At 45.6% G+C, this 16,360-nt stretch overlaps 3 protein-coding genes across 4 annotated transcripts in view; 2 read left to right on the forward strand and 1 right to left on the reverse strand.

Moving 5' to 3' along the window:
- The window catches only part of LOC105505403 (Golgi apparatus membrane protein TVP23 homolog B), a 56,854-nt gene extending 40,503 nt beyond the window's left edge, over positions 1–16,351 (forward strand). Inside the window, exon 6 of the mRNA XM_011933224.1 lies at positions 15,907–16,351. Coding sequence (XP_011788614.1) covers positions 15,907–16,236 — 330 coding nt within the window. The 3' untranslated portion in view covers positions 16,237–16,351. The remainder of the gene's footprint in view (positions 1–15,906) is intronic.
- LOC105505448 (peptidyl-prolyl cis-trans isomerase F, mitochondrial-like) lies at positions 13,109–15,129 on the reverse strand. Its single transcript, XM_011933288.1, has 3 exons — positions 14,958–15,129; positions 14,628–14,837; positions 13,109–13,701 (listed from the first exon to the last, which is right to left on the reverse strand). Exons 1-3 carry the CDS (start codon positions 15,127–15,129, stop codon positions 13,109–13,111), a joined length of 975 nt encoding a protein of 324 aa, XP_011788678.1.
- Positions 13,782–16,360, forward strand: part of CDRT4 (CMT1A duplicated region transcript 4) — a 75,018-nt gene continuing 72,439 nt past the window's right edge. Inside the window, exons 1-2 of one of the 2 annotated variants that reach the window (XM_011933223.1) lie at positions 13,782–14,440; positions 15,905–16,041. The gene's annotated coding sequence lies outside the window, so the exon portion shown is untranslated. Of the gene's footprint in view, positions 16,042–16,360 lie in introns of both variants that reach the window. The other variant, XM_011933222.1, reaches the window with a different exon arrangement.

Genomic DNA, 16,360 nt, shown 5'->3' on the forward strand with positions numbered 1-16,360 from the left:
CGAGAGATCAGCCTGGGCAACACAGTGAAACTCCGTCCATTAAAATGCAAAAAATTAGCCAGGCAGCAGGTGCCTATAGTTCTAGCTACTCGGGAGGCTGAGGCAGGAGAATTGCTTGAACCCGGGAGGGGGAAGTTGCAGTGAGCCGAGATCGCTCCACTGCACTCCAGCCTGGGCAACAGAGCGGGACTACGTCTCCAAAAACAAACAAACAAACAAAAAACAAACAACAAAGAAAATTTCTGCTCTATAACTTCACTTTTAACATTGTTTAGGGAGTTTTGTGTTTGTTCGGTTTGTTATTTTTAGAGGGAATCTCGCTCTGGTGGCGCACAGACGTGCACCACCATGCCCGGCTAATTTTTGTATTTTTGTAGGGAGGGGGTTTCACCATGTTGGTCAGGCTGGTTTGGAACTCCTGACCTCAGGTGATCCGCCCGCCTTGGCCTCCCAAAGTGCTGGGATAACAGGCGTTAGCCACCATGCTTGGCCAGGAGTCTTTGGACTTATATGTTTTAAAAACTTATATGTTTTTAAAAAATGTAGCCAAACTTACCAAATTTTATGACTTACTTGTCTTTTCAATATTCATTTAAAACACTCTTTCCTTATCAATGTAAAATGATACTCTACATTTTCTTTTAAAGTTATAAGATGCTGCTTTTTCATATTTAGCTTTTAAAACTATTTAGAATTTATCTTGGCATATAGAGTGAAGTAGGGATCTCATTTTATCTTTCCCCATGTAGTGACAGAGTAAGACCCCATGATCATGGGTCACTGCAGCCTCGAACTCCTGGGCTCAAGTGATTCTTCTGCCTCACCCTTCCAAAGTGCTGGGATTACAGGCAGCAGCCACCGTGCTTGGCTTGTATTTATATTTTTGTTTGGTTTCTTATCTCTGTGTGTCTTTTCTTGAAGGCAGGGATCATGTCATATACATGTTTTCATGTTCTAGTATGGTAGTATGTGGATACCAGGTGCTTCTTCAATACCTAAGTGAATTAAAGGTGTATTAGTCTGTTTTCACACTGCTGTAAAGAACTACCTGAGACTGGGTAATTTATAAAGAGAAGAGGTTTATTGGACAGTTCTGCATGGCTTGGGAGACCTCAGGAAACTTACAGTCATGGTGGTAGGTGAAGGGAAAACAAGGCACGTTTTACATGGTGGCAGGAGAGTGAGAGAGAGTAGGGGAACTGCTACACACTTCTAAACCATCAGATCTTGTGAGAACTCACTCACTATTACCAGAACAGTTTGGGGGAAACCACTCCCATGATCCAATCACCCTCACCAGGTCCCTTCCTCAACACGTAGGGATTACAATTTAAGATGAGAGTTGAATGAGGTCACAGAGCCAAACCATATCACAAGGTGATTTGGCCAGAGGAAGGGTTGGAAAACCTTCATTTAGTGTTCTCCTCTCCCTCTTGTATCCCAGGCAGACATCACTAGTCAATTGTGGAGTTCTTCTCTACTGAGCCCAGTCTTAGCCATGGAATTCTTTGGAAAACACAGATTCTAGACAGTCACTTTTAATTAATTAGAGTTAGCACAGACACTATCTGTTTGTCATCCCAGAGCTAAAGGAATGGGAATGCTTAGGATTCTCTAAGGCACAGTGACAACCTGTCCTAGTCACAGTCTACTTTGTTGACCAGCTGCTGAGAGCCCAACTGTCATCTGCTTTCCAGATGTAGGAGTTACATGGGTATTTCTGGCATGCTGATGGTTCAGCTGAGTGCCAAGAGGGACATTTTGGGTCCCTGAATGCTAGCGATGCCTTCTGGATGATGCACATGAAAAGCTTTTTAGCTTGGATATGCTGTTGACACAGTATGCAGCATTGCAACCATATAGAGTAGGTTTTGGGACATGATCACATCTCTGAACCCCCTTATATTTGGGTAGATCTTGATGCTGTATTGGCTTCACCTCCTGACTCTTAGTGCCCATGGGGTTCTCTGCGACAGGCTGGGAGCATTGTTTTTTTTTTTCAGACGGAGTATTGCTTTGTCACCTAGGCTGGAGTGCAGTGGTGCGATCTTGGCTCACTGCAACCTCTGCCTCCTGGGTTCAAGTGATTCTCCTGCTTCAGCCTCCTGAGTAGCTGGGACTACAGGCATGTGCCACCACACCCAGCTAATTTTTAAAAATACTTTTAGTAGAGACAGCGTTTCACAGTGTTAGCCAGGATTGTCTCAATCTCCTGACCTCGTGATCCACCCGCCTTGGCCTCCCAAAGTACTGGGATTACAGGTGTGAGCCACCGTGTCCAGCTGAGGCTGGTAACATTCTTGAGTGAGAATTCTCTTATGGTGCAGTGGGAAGAGAATGGGCATGGGACTCAGCCCTTCTGAGCTCACCTTCTGTCTCTGCTGCCTGCCAGCTGTGTAGTCATCTGGATGTTGCTTACCTTCATCGGATGTGGCTTCCTCCTCTTTAGGGTAGGATGGCAACATCCACCTCAAACCATTGTTTGGAGGTTTAATGAGACAACCTAGGTAATGCATCAAGCACATGATGGATATAAACAATTCCCAGCACTCATATAGGTTGACTGTGCACCGAGTGCTACTCTAAGCCCTCTACATGTATTAACTCATTTAATGCTCATAACAACTTGATGAGGTGGATGATAAAAGTAATTATCATCCTTATTGGATAAGATGAGGAAACTGAGGCATGGAGTAGCTAATTCTACTCAGGGAGGGTCACACACCTAATACTTGGTAAAGACAAGATGCAGATCATGGAAGTCTGTGCTCTTAACTACTATGAACCTGTTAGAGATCAGTACCCATTTCTCTGCATAACTATTGATGCATATTTATTGACCCCTGCTCCCTGAAAGAAACTGTGTTAGATGCTGGGGAGGATACACGTATTAGTTAGGTACATTTAGGACTGAATGAAAAGAACTGTGAGATTGAGTGGGACACAGTCCCAGGCAACAGAAAGTTTACTACCAGTTGGGGAGTGACAGGGAGGTGGAAAGGGTAGTCAGCAAAGTAGTCCATGGAAAGGTGTGACCAATAGAAATGACTGGTGTGCATTATCCTGCCAGGAATCTCTGTGGGTAAATTATTAAATAGACACTCTCATTTATAAAGCAGCCTCTTTGGGGTTTGCTCGGCAAGGGAACTGACTGATGGGGGGCTTGTTCAGCACTTGAATAGATACAATTGAGTTTCTGAGCTTGCAAACCTGGGGTGAGTTGCCATGGCTGTGTTTTCCCAGACAGCACACACTGTGGGATGCCCCGCTGAAGTAGGGCAAACAAGCAGGATCTTCTAGTCTCCTGTAGCCAAGGCCTCTCTCCTGAAGTTTATGCCCAGGTCTGTGATACACCTGCTGGATGTTCATATTTGGGATGTGTGGCCATCCCCTCAAATAGAGTTTTTCTGGAATCAAACCCACCATAATATTGCTAACTCTTAAGGGGTGAATTGTCCACCCCCACCCCCAAATTCATATGTTGAAGTCCTAACCTCACATTACTTTTCAAGGTGACTATTTCGAGACAGGATCTTTAAAGAGGTGATTAAGATAAAATGAGGTCATATGGGTAGGCCTTAATTCAGTCTGCCTGGTGTTCCATAAGTAGAGGATATTAGTACACAGATACACACAGAGGAAGGACCATGTGAAGACAAAGGGAGAAGATGCCATCCACAAGCCAAGGAAAGAGAGGCCTTAGAGGAAACCAGCCCTGCTGACACCTTGGTCTTGGGCTTCCAGTCTCCAGAACTGTGAGTAACACATTTGTGTTGTTTAATCCACCCAGTCTAGGGAACAGTGTTATGACAGCCTGGGTTGACTAACGTACTAACCATCTCTTCCTTCTCCCCGTCACATCCGTTACCAAGTCCCCTAGATTTCCTTCACAACCAACACCTGTATTTCTTCTCCATTCTTGCTGTTGTCTCCTGTCTGGGCACTGTGGCAGGTGGCCTTTGGCCTTGCTGTGTGTATTAGTCTGTTCTCTCATTGCTCTAAAGAAATACCTGAGACTGGGTAATTTACAAAGAAAAGAGGTTTACTTGACTCACGGTTCTGTAGGCTGTACAGGAAGCATGGGAACATCTGCTTCTGGGGAGGCCTCAGGGAGTTTTTACTCATGGCAGAAGGCAAAAGGGGAGCAGGCATCTTACTTGGCAGGAGAAGGACCAAGAGAGGGGGTGGAAGTGCCACACACTTTTCAAACAACCAGATCTTGTGACAACTCTATCAGGAGAACAGCACTAGGGGATGGTGCTAAACCATTCATGAGAAGCCACCCTCATGATCCAGTCACCTGACACCAGGCCCCACCTCCATCTTTAGGGATTACATTTCAACGTGAGACAGGCAGGGGCACAGATCTAAACTCTATCACTGTGCCTGTCATTCACTCATCTTGCTCAGGTCTGCAGTCCACCCAGAAGACATTTGGAGACCCTGGGGCAAGGGAAGGGCATGGTAAAAGCTGGGGTTTAGGATCATTAGGGTCTCCATTCCTTGAGTGTGGTGTTCAGAGACTTGTCGTCTATCACCTGGCCTTCCTAGGTTCTGATTCTCCAGTAATAAAAACAATTTATAACGATACCCATATTCGCACTCTCCTCTGAATCCAAAGTACTTTTTCAGCATGAAAATCGTATCTCGTGTAGTTCAGTTTTCATTGCTCACGTCTTAGGATCCCAACTGGGCGTGTATGTTTCCCGAGTGGAGGCAGGATTCCCCTCTGAGGGGTTAATTCCCCAACAGTGCCTGGCCCGGTGCCTGGTTCACATGGGTGCTTGTCTCAGGTCAGGTCCTCAGGACCAGATGCTTACATGAGGATTCCTACGCAAATGATTTCTTTCTGGTTCCAGGGGAGTAAAGTTGAGTTGGAGGAGCATCAGGTAGGAGGGGGTATAATTTTAGGTTAAGTTCCAGGGAGTTTCAGGCTAAGTTCCGGATTGCACAGGGAGACTCTGGAGCGTATGTTATACCTTTGCATGTTTTCCCTTTGTCCCTGGGACTCAGGGAGCAGGGCTTTCTTGCTCTCACATCTGTCAGTCATCGACTCAGGGCCACGCCCACTGTGGGTATGGGCACTCCTAGCCACTTCTGGCTTATGTATTCTGGCAGCTGTGTTTCTAGTACAATCCCAAAGACAATCCTTGAAAAAGGAGTTGCACTTCTGGGTTGTTGGAAGCCTAAGGCACACTGAAGCTGGGGAAAGATGCCCCTAACCTGTAAAAGGGATCCGCGGGGACCTGGGTGGCACGCTCCTGGTGTCCACCGCAGCCAAGTGTAAGTCCCTGTTGTCTCATCCACAGGGGCTCAGGTTGGATTCCATTGCTCAGTTTCGCACTTGTGTTGTCCTCTGTGGCTTTTTGTTTCATGTGTATTGCCCTTGTAACAGGAGAGGTCTCAAATGTTGAGTAGTGAACCCTTTTTGACATGGCAAGATTTTGTATTATTTTATGTGTTTAATCTTTGACTCCAATCGTTTATATTGTAGAACTCTCTCCGTTTTGCCAGTTTTGCCATAAATTGCCTACATTATACTCCGCCACACTGATGTCAGCTTGCCTATTTTCCTGACCTTTGGAATATTGTGCTCCTTATTTCCATTTATTCCTTTCTTTCATGCTGTTTGTTTTCTATCATGTACAGTTTAGCCGTTTGTCATTCTTTTTTTTTTTTTTTTTTTTTTTTGAGACAGAGTCTCGCTCTGTCGCCCAGGCTGGAGTGCAGTGGCCGGATCTCGGCTCACTGCAAGCTCCGCCTCCCAGGTTTACACCATTCTCCTGCCTCAGCCTCCCGAGTAGCTGGGACTACAGGCGCCCACCACCTCGCCCGGCTAGTTTTTTTGTATTTTTTAGTAGAGACGGGGTTTCACCATGTTAGCCAGGATGGTCTCGGTCTCCTGATCTCGTGATCCGCCCGTCTCGGCCTCCCAAAGTGCTGGGATTACAGGCTTGAGCCACCGCGCCCGGCCATTTTGTCATTCTTAAAAGTCATAAATAAATGCCAGAGCATGCACACACTTCTTTAACCATGTAAAGAAATCAGACCGCTATATAGGTCTTACAAACATTTTAACATGCTGTACTAAGTTGAAAAGAGGTAACATGTTTAATGTTGCAACAGAAATCCTACTATTTATTTTTAAAGATTGAGTGTCTGTTTATAAACATTTCCTATTCTTTTGAAGTGACCCTACTTAATTGTTGTTTGACTTGTTTAAGCCACCCAGGCTATAGTATTTCGTTATGTCCCAGCTGAGGCAGGACAGTTGAAAAGGCTGCTCCAACCTGAAAAAAGATTCTTAGCTTTAAAAAGGGTCTTTGCTGCCGGATTGATGGGCCATATTCACCTTGAGAGTCCAGCATCCTCTCCTAAGCAAGTAGCCCAGAGTAAATGGCTGTACCCCACAAACAGTGGTAAGAACGTTCTCTTGGAACGTGCGGAGGTTGCTTCTCAATGCTGTGGTTTTCTGGTTAGTGACAGGCCCTGGGTCTCTGGGCCTCCCTCACTGTCCGCCCCTGCATTCAGAGCACGCTTGAGAAAATCATGGAAAGCACTTTCTATATCCAGCTTCTTCTGCTCTATGCTGAGATTCAGACAGTAGCTTTCCTTCACTGCCTTTTTTAATGTTTCTGTATTACTTTACTGTGAATTAGGGAAAGGTTGCATGGAGCCAGTGGGATGGTGATAGTTAGGGACTCAGATATCCATTTTACTGGATGTTTCAGACTGTTTACGGATCTGCTGCTCATGTCTTGCTGGGGAAAGCCAGGCAATGCTAAGAGCTAAGCATTTGGCAGATACTAACCTCCTGGTTGAAAAGAAGCCTTTGTCCTGCTATTTGATGCTATGAAAGAGAATCCTGAAACTGTCAGAAAGAAAAGAGAAAGCATTTTACCTCTTCGCTTTGAAAATGTAAATTGCTTGAGAGATTTAAAGTTATAAATCTTCGTCCCTTGCTATTGACACTAGGACTGGACAGCCCTTGAACCATGACTTTCAATTCCCCATCTCAGGCTGGAGCTTCCTCTATACCTACCAATTCCAGTTGTGAAAATCAAAGTAAAGAAAATGGATAACTGTTTTAAAGAAGAAATACTCAATTGTTTTCACATAGAAAGTTTTTTAAAGCCTAGTTTAAAATTCAGTCCACTTTCAGGGTATTTTTAGTCTCTTGAGAATGTTCCAGATCGCTGACTCAGTAAGCCCAGGCTCTTAAAAATGCATGTTTTTAAACTCCACAATGTGACATTGTCTAAGCTCCTTGCCATTTGAGTCTGACTGTATATTCTGAAGTCTGTCTTGGCTTCTTAAGGACTGTTCCTGGCCTTCTGGAGCCCCCAAACTCCCCCACTCAAATCTGATGATGGGGCAAGTTCCTTGCATAGTACAAAGAGAAGGGGCCCAGGAGTGGCATGCAAAAGAACAGAAAGTTACTGTGTTTATGGCCGTCGGAACCAAAAGTGCTTCTGAGAGAATGAAATCTAGCTTTCTAGAAGAAGAAATTAGAGCCCAGGGAGGAGAGGGGATTTGCCTAACGTCCTACATAGACCATCTGTGCCATGTCCTCAGCTTTTCCAAGCGAGGGGGGACTCCATGAGGGTGGGTGGGTCATCTCCCTTTTGATTTGACATAGTCCTTAATCAGGCATCTTTCTTTGGCCCAATTAAGTTTGGTCATGGTAGTAGGATTGGCTTGCTTGAAATAAAATGGTTGCTTTAGGAGTTGGTAACTTAATATTTCCTGATCTGAACTATATATCTGTAATAAAGATATATCAATGATCTTCTATGGGCTAGTGAAAATTCACATATATATATACACATATGTATATATATGTATGTACATATATGTATAATATGTATATATATGATGTTCGTGCAGCCAGCAATATGCAAAGCAGAGAGCATGGCTTCTAGTAGTTTGGGGAATGTAGCAACAGAGATTGCTTTCCACTTGGGGGCTGGATGCCACCAGATAGTAGAGATGGGGTTTCACTGTGTTAGCCAGGAGGGTCTCGGTCTCCTGACCTCGTGATCCGCCCACCTCGGCCTCCCAAAGTGCTGGGATTACAGGCCTGAGCCACCGTGCCAGGCCCCCTTTGTTTCTTCTTATGAAAGGTCCTTTTGGAATCCCAGGGTGATATAGAGAGAGTTAGAACTTGGTCTTGCCAGGTTTCTTGCTCATGAGATAAAGCCTGGATTAAAGAAGGAAACTCTGGCAAAAGATTTTAAAAATGAAACCTGTCATCCTGGCTTACAGTGTCTCTCCCAGTCACTTCCTAACCCCATCCACTTCAACAACAGAGCAACCCACATCCCAAGAAAGACAGAAGAGAAGGCTTCTGTGGTTTGTCTTTCTTGGCTCTTCCAATAACCATGTAAATAAGTGGTTCTCAAGTGTGGTCCCAGGACAAGCAGCCTTCACCATTCCCTGGGAGTTATTAAAAGTTATTAAAAGTGCAAATCATGCTGTCCCACCTGGATCTACTGACTCAGCAACTGGGGAGATGAGACCCAGCAGCCTGCGTTTCAGCAAGTTGTCCAGGTGATTTTTGAGAAGAGCTGTTCTAAGCAACCACTAATTAAACCCTAATTTCCAATTCCCTGAGTCTTCCTGGCACTTCTGTAATTAATTTGTCTGCTAGTAAACATTAAAAATATCAGGTTACTTAATTTTACATAGTAGATATTGAAAATAATATGAAACTATCATGAGATCATATCATATTAGATATTGAAAGTATCCAGTATTTTTCCAGAGTCACAAAACAAAATTGAAAGGAAAAAAAGAATATAACAGTGGTATTCTTGAGCCATTAAGTGGGGACAAGGGAAGCCCATTCCATAAACTTGGGGACATTTTGATTGAAGGAAGCATATGGACTGGAACAATTCTTGGATTAGAACAAAAAGAACTGGGAAAATGGAACCAATTAAAAAATTATCTGTCTTTCAGTTTTTTAACCATGCAGAAACCTAAACTTGTAGGACTACCAAAAACTCTATTAGTACTTTAAATTTCTTAATGATTCTAATTCTTTAGGACCTAAAACCAGTTGTTTGGATTCCTGGAAATGGCAGGAACTTTTAGGATGCTGCTCTATTAATGAATTACAATTTTTAACATTTTCCGAAGGCTTCCAGTGGGGCAAAATTTATGCCTTTGAGATCAGGGACTCTGTCTTTATTATGGTGACACATAGGAGTGAAATAGAGCCCTTGTTCTTGATGGCACTGAGCACTTTCACTTCTGTAATGTCATTGTTTGCTCATAATAACCTCTCACATTTGTCTGGCTCTGTGGTTTTTAAAGCTCTTTGAATTTGGTCTTGTATTTTATTTTCATAAAACCTCTCTACTGTGGGTACCTGTGATTAACATTTATGATCCTGTTTCCTTAGCTATGAAATGCAGGAAGGGGCTTGTCCAAGATCCCATGACCTGTGGGTGGCTGCCTCTTCCATTATCTTTCTTTTTTTTTTTTTTTTGAGATGGAATCTTGCCCTGTCACCCAGGCTGGAGTGCAATGGTGTGATCTCAGCTCACTGCAACCTCTGCCTCCCAGGTTCAAATGGTTCTCCTGCCTCTGCCTTCCAAGTAGCTGGGATTACAGGCGCCTGCCACCATGTCCAGTTAATTTTTGTATTTTTATTATTATTATTTTTCTTTGAGACGGAGTCTCGTTCTTTCACCCAGGCTGGAGTGCAATGGCGTGATCTCAGCTCACTGCAAGCTCCGCCTCCCAGGTTCATGCCATTCTCCTGCCTCAGCCTCCCTAGTAGCTGGGACTACAGGCGCCCGCCACCTTGCCCGGCTAATTTTTTTCACCATGTTAGCCAGGATGGTCTCGATCTCCTGACCTCGTGATCTGCCCGCCTCGGCCTCCTAAAGTGCTGGGATTACAGGCGTGAGTCACCGTGCCTGGTCTAATTTTTGTATTTTTAGTAGAGATGGAGTTTCACCATGTTGGCCAGGCTGGTCTTGAACTCTTGACCTCGTGATCTGCCCACCTTGGTCTCCCAAAGTGCTGGGATTACAGGCATAAGCCACTGCACCTGGCCCCATTATCTTTTTAAAAATAAAAAGGGCCAGTGATACTGCTTTTCTGTTTTTTTAAGAAAATACATGGATATGTATAAAAGCATTGACATGTTGCTGGAACTTGGTAAATGGTAGTTATTCTTATCCTATTGTCTCATTTAATATGGGGAATCTTAGAGGAATTAGTGGCTTTTTGGTGACATACAGGCCATTGCAGAGTTGAAACTATGACTAAGGTGACTGGGCTCTTAGCCAGCTGTTCTCACCAGTCGTGTATAAGCATTCCCTTTTCTCCATAGACTGGCCAACATCTGGTATTTTTTGACTTAATAGTAGCCATTCTGACTAGTGTGGGACGGTATCTCACTGGTTTTGACTTACATCTCTTTGATAATTAATGATACTGAGCATTTTCTCATGTTTATTGGCTGCTTGTACGTCTTGTCTTGATAAGTGTCTGTTTGTGTCCTTTGCCCACTTTTTATGTGGTTGTTTGCTTTTTTCTTGTTGATTTGTTTGTTAGCTCAAGTCTTAGTCCCTCAGGCCTCACCATCATCTTCCTCCAGCCCAGCTCTCCTCTCTACTTCCTCCTCTGGAACTCCTCACTAGAACCCCGAAAAAAGCAAACAGAAACATTTCCTGAATGCTTGCTGCAAATCAAACGCAATTCTAGACATGGGCGATGCAGAGACACAGGCCAGCTGGCCACCACATGTCATTCATTCTAAGTAGCACTTTTGCTGTTTTTAAAAACATGTCAATGTCTCCGAAATCAGGGTATGTCTTACCACTCATAGCCCATTGGCAGGTTCTTTTCTTTCTTAGAGGTACATAAAACAATGATGCATTTTACAACCATGGCATCTTAGGTTTGTTGAAATATAATAGTTTCTCCCTTCAAGGAACTTACAGGCTGCCTTCAGGGTGAGGCAAGAACACAGTAAGAGCTAAGTGACAGCATGCCTGTGAGCCAGGGAAGGAGCACTTCCTTCTAACCTGGAGCATCAGCGGGTTCTCCCTTATAGGGGACGATCTGAACTAGAGCTTGAAGGAGGAATGGATTTTTCTGGTTTTTTTCCCTTGCTCTGTCGCTCAGGCTGGAGTGCAGTGGCACAATCATGGCTCCTGGGCTTAAGCGATCCTCTCACCTTGGCTTCCCAAAGTGCTGGGACTACAGGTGTGAACTGTGCCTAGCCTGATGAATGGAATTCTAATAGGCAGAGGAAGGGTGGAAGGGCATTTTACTCTCAGGAATCTGTATCAGCAAACACCAAGAAACTGGCAAAGGTGCAGGTGGTAGGAATCACCACTTGGAAGGAAGGTGCGGTCAGCGCTGATATTCAGCACTCCTGGCTATCAACTTTCTAAAGTATTTCCTGACTAGTTGTAACCAGCAGCTGCTCCAGGCCTCCCAAGTGCATCCTGTCACCTGGGCTGTCCCCCTGCCATCTCCCCTTGGTCCAGCAACTGAGGGATTTATGTGGGCTGAGCCCGGAGCCTCCAGATCCCTCTGATTGGTTGGTTGGTGCCAGGTGCTTCCCTCTGTTAGAAGTTGTGCTTATTACTCTGGCTGGAGAACAACCCTGGGAGCTGATATAGCCAGGAAACCTCCCTGAAGCCAGATCAGAGAATGACAGACGGGTGCTGTGGGCCAGGACACTGGCCGCCAAATCTTTAAAATTGTGCCCTTCCACATTTGCTCATGCATCCTCAGTAACTGCGTATTTATTTATTAATGTAAACAGCTATTACTGTGCCATTATGTAAATCTAAAACATACCCCAAAATAGAAGTTAAAAAATGAGATAAATAACAATTGAAGTCAGAACATTTTCTGTCCCCAGTGCAGGGACTCATCGGGGTCTGTCCGCCTGGCAAGTGCCCCCAGGTGCTGTCTAGACACTGGAGAGGCTGGGGCTGCAGTGAAATTACCCTTCATGTTAGAGGCACGAGGAACACAGGGAAGGAAATAGTGATAAGAGACAAGACCAAGAAGTAGATCCAGAAATACCCAGCAGTGTTTTTAAACATGACAACCATACCTTGGCCAGTGCTTGTTTGTAAGCTCTATTAGTGGGTCATTTTCCTGGCCCCAGAGCAGCACCGCACAGTGTAAATGCATGACTCAGTAAGGTGGTGGAGCTTTGGGTATGGTGAGAAGCACCAGCGAAGCCACAGGGAGGGGAGCGAGGGCATGTGAGTCCCAACGGAAGAACGACTGGAAGTTGGGACTCCCCAGTTCCCTGAGAAACAGGAGGGGCGCTCCTGGCCAGGTTGGGGCAGGGTGTGTGTGTACCTGCAGGACCTGAGCGGGATGCTGCCTACCTTGGCCCATTTTGGCCTGGCAATTGCATGGGGTCTGGGTGGAGAGCCTCAGCCTGTGATGTCTCTCTATTCCTTCCAGAGGGCTTTGAGGACACAACAAAGACCACAGCAGCCCAGCTCTGTTTTTCTTTCCTTTCTCATCTGCAATGAGGGGCAAGTGGGGTGCCTGTTACAGGGAAGTGGGCAAGAGAATCAGAGTACCCCAGGGTCAGGTGGAAGTCATTGGAGCCACTCCTCACCAACTGAGAGATGACTTTAACCCAGCAGAAGAGTACCTCCTAGGGATGCCATCAGTCCATGAGATACGTGTGCAGCTTGGCCTCTGGGTTGATCTGACTGAATGATCAGACCACAAGTGTTTACAAAGGTCCTGAGCCTGCCTATGTCAAGAGATGGTTCCCTTTGCCTGGCTAGTAACTAGCACTTAATAAACATTACAATAAGGCAGTCACTGTGCTAACACTTTCACCTACTCATTCATTTACTCCTTACATGAACTCGAAAGGAGTGGTACTATTTTTATCCCCACTGTACAGATAAGAAGAGGGAGGCATAAGAAGATAAAGGCTTTCTTTTTTTTTGTTATTTAATTTTTATTTCATAATAATAAACTTAACTCTGCAATCCAGATAGGCATGGAAAGGAACAAGGAAACATGGAACCCAAAGGGAACTGCAGCGAGAACACAAAGATGACAGGATAGTGCGAGCAAATGGGGTGAAGGATGCTCCCCTGAGCTACAGAAGGAATGGTCTGGTGGTTAAGATAAAACACAAGTGAAACTTATTAGAGTTGTCCACAGTCAGCTGGACAACTGGTCTCTGACAACTCTTTTTGCTGGTCTTGCCGTTCCTGGACCCAAAGTGCCCCATGGCCTCCACAATATTCATGCCTTCTCTCACCTTGCCAGAGACCACCCACTTCCCATTCAACCACTCTGTCTTGTCAGTGCAGATGAAAAACTGGGAACCGTTTGTATCGGGTTCCGCATTTGCCACGGATAGGATGCCAGGACCTGTATGCTTTAGGATGAAGTCCTCGTCATCAAATTTCTCCCTGTAGATGGACTTGGCACCAGTGCCATTATGACGTGTGAAGTCACCGCCCTGACACATAAACTCTGTAATAATTCTATGAAAGCAGGAACCCTTATAACAAAATCCTTTCTCTCCAGTGCTCAGAGCATGAAAGTTTTCTGCTGTCTTTGGAAACTTGTCTGCAAACAGCTCAAAGGAGGTGCAGCCCAAGGGCTCGCCGTCGACGACAATGCTGAAGAACATGGTGGGGTTGACCACGGCTGACAGTATGGGGCTCCCGGCGGTGGCGGCATCTGCAAAAGCCAAGGCTTTCTTCAGTTATACAAGAAGTAACAGTAAGCAACAGTGCTGGGATTTGAACCCAGGAATGTCTCGATCTAGAAGCTGTACTCTAAACCACTAGGCGTCACTGCCTGAGACTGGTGGGAGAACTGACTTGCGCTCCACAGCCTTGCAGGTCCACCAGCAAACTCCCAGCCCACCCACAGGCTCATCAACAGCACCTTGGATCAAAGATTTCCATGAATCTCGGAAAGATATATAGTCCAGATTTTTTCTAAAAACTGACATGCAGGGTTTTGTTGTTGTTTTTGACTCCTTTGTTTTGCTGGATAGGTTTCCTTTAAATACTAAAGGAATAAAACATCTAGGACTATAGCTCCATGGGCTGCCTTCATTACCACTACCTCTTCAGTGCTGAGAACACACATGCATTGAATGTGTAATCAGAATATAACTGGGGGTCCGTGTGGCCTGGGCTATGCATGATGCTGACTCAAATAAACAGCGATTTTATTGGACCCTCTCCTTCCAGAAGATCAATGGAATGTACCTTCCAATTTTTGGTCCCTCAAGAAGCCCCCAAAGGTCAGAGGGAGGGGAGGAAAATACCTTCTCGATGCACCAGAAATCACCTTATAAAACCTCATCCTCCGTGGGGAACAGTGGCTCACACCTGTAATCTCAGCACTTTGGGAGGCTGAGGAGAGAGGATCATTTGAGGCTAGGAGTTTTGAGATCAAGCTGGGCATGGTGATGCGTGCCTGTAGTCCCAACTTGAGCCCAAGAGGTTGTGGCTTCAGTGAGCTGTGATCGCCCCACTGCACTTCAGCCTGGGCCACTGCATGAGACCCTGTCCCTTATAAAAAAAATTTGTCTTTATTGAAATGATTCTCAGTATCCTTTACGCTACTGCAGCTGATTTCCAAAGCTGCCCCACCTTCCGTGCTCTCAGCTCTTAATAAACCCATCCGAAGTGCAGCTCTTCTCTTCCAGCAACTCCTTGTTTTTATGTTCATATCCAAGGGAATCTTAGCTTTGTCCAGAAGCAAAACCCCCATGACCAGGACTCCAATTTTGCCTCTCTTTTCTGGCCACTGCCTCTGTGTCACCAAACCCCAGGGACAAATTGGCAAAGACAAACGTGGCTCTAAGAGGAAGAGGGAGGGAGAAAGGGAGTGAAAACTCACACATCACGAAGTCTTGTTCCTGTTGAAAATGCAGGAATATAAAGCCCAGTACCAGAGCTTCCCATGATTCAGGCCTAGACCCCTGGTTCCTGGGCTGTCTCGTGGGTGAGGGCCCAGGGCCTGGAGGTGTTTCAGGATCCTCAGGCCTGATTTGGTGGACAGGACCATGTTCAGGGGAAAATGTGGAGACAGGGCTGCACGGTTGCTCTCAGGAGACTGGGCTCTTTTTTCTGAGCATCCCTGAGAAACCATCCTTAGGTTCTGGTACTACTCACCGGGTTGTGCCTAGCTTCCTGGCTTTGGAACTTCATTCACTTCCTCCACCCTTCCCAACCCTTCCCTTCCCCCTTCCAACAGGCTGACACCCACTCCTCCTAGAACTCTACCATAACTCACCATCCTACAAGAGCTTCCTTCTATTTGGGATAGAACTTAGGTGGCCTGCATGCTAGCCATGAAAAGCATTATGATGGCCTTTTCCTAACCATAACAACTATTTATTTCCACTAGCTTCATTTACTTTACAATTCCCTCTCCTCTATATTAGATTTCACCAAACCATATACTTATAAATTAACTTGCACAGAATATTCTGCTAGCTTATTTTGGTGAACATGAAACTGAATGCAAAAATATCCATCCTTCAAATAATTTCACATTCTAATGTCACCAATTTTTCGACATTCTAATGCCAGTAAATATTTTGGAAAGTTGAAATAGAACATAATGAGGCAGCAAAACGAGACCAGGAGGGTTCTGCACCATGCTCCAACAATCTTCAGTCCCCCTTCACTGTTCATGTCTAGGACTGAGGGGTTCTAAAGCATATCACCTTTTGCCTCAAGGACTTTTTTTGAAACATGGTCTTGCTCTGTTGCCCAGGCTGGAGTGCAGTGGCGTGGTCACAGCTCACTGCAGCTTCAACCTCCTGGGCTGAAGCGATCCTCCCATCTTGGCCTCTCAAGTGGCTGGGACCACAGGTGTGCCACTACACCTGGTTAATTTATTTTTATTTTAGTTTTTGTAGAGACGGGGTCTCGCCACATTGCCCAGGCTAGTCTGAAACTCTTGAGCTCAAGAGATCCTCCCGCTTCCGCCTTCCAAAGCACTGGGATCACAGGCGTGAGCCGCTGCTCCGGCCATCCCTGGAGGATGTTTCATCAAGCAGACATTAATTCTTTCACGAGGATCACTGATCCGGCTCTTTACCGGAAGCCTGCGCCCCGCCTTAGTCCTCCACCTTTTCGTGCGGCTCCAGGCAGCTGCCAACAGATGGCGCCCGCCCGCCTATTTCTCTCCCTGCGGCTTTTGGGCCGGGAGGGGAGGTGGGGGGAGTCCCAATTGCAGAGGAACTGGTGAGTCCGAGCCAAAATTTCTTCTGGCATCTGGAATGCATTAAAAACAACCCACAAATCTGAAGCTCCTTTTGGCGGGGGGAGAGAGAGAGAGAGAGAGGAGAGCGAGAGAGAGAGAGAGAGAGAGA

Source organism: Colobus angolensis, unplaced genomic scaffold (assembly GCF_000951035.1).
Source record: "Colobus angolensis palliatus isolate OR3802 unplaced genomic scaffold, Cang.pa_1.0 Scaffold125, whole genome shotgun sequence".
Taxonomy (NCBI): domain Eukaryota; kingdom Metazoa; phylum Chordata; class Mammalia; order Primates; family Cercopithecidae; genus Colobus; species Colobus angolensis.

What these genes read in the sequence shown, in the direction of transcription:
- LOC105505448 (XM_011933288.1), bottom strand. Translation starts at nt 15,129, where the DNA reads ATGGTTTCTCAGGGATGCTCAGAAAAAAGAGCCCAGTCTCCTGAGAGC. An exon ending in AGACAGCCCAGGAACCAGGG is followed by an intron (nt 14,838 to 14,957) that starts GTCTAGGCCTGA and finishes TCTTCCTCTTAG; the next exon opens with AGCCACGTTTGTCTTTGCCA. An exon ending in AAGAGCTGAGAGCACGGAAG is followed by an intron (nt 13,702 to 14,627) that starts GTGGGGCAGCTT and finishes TGGCTTTTGCAG; the next exon opens with ATGCCGCCACCGCCGGGAGC.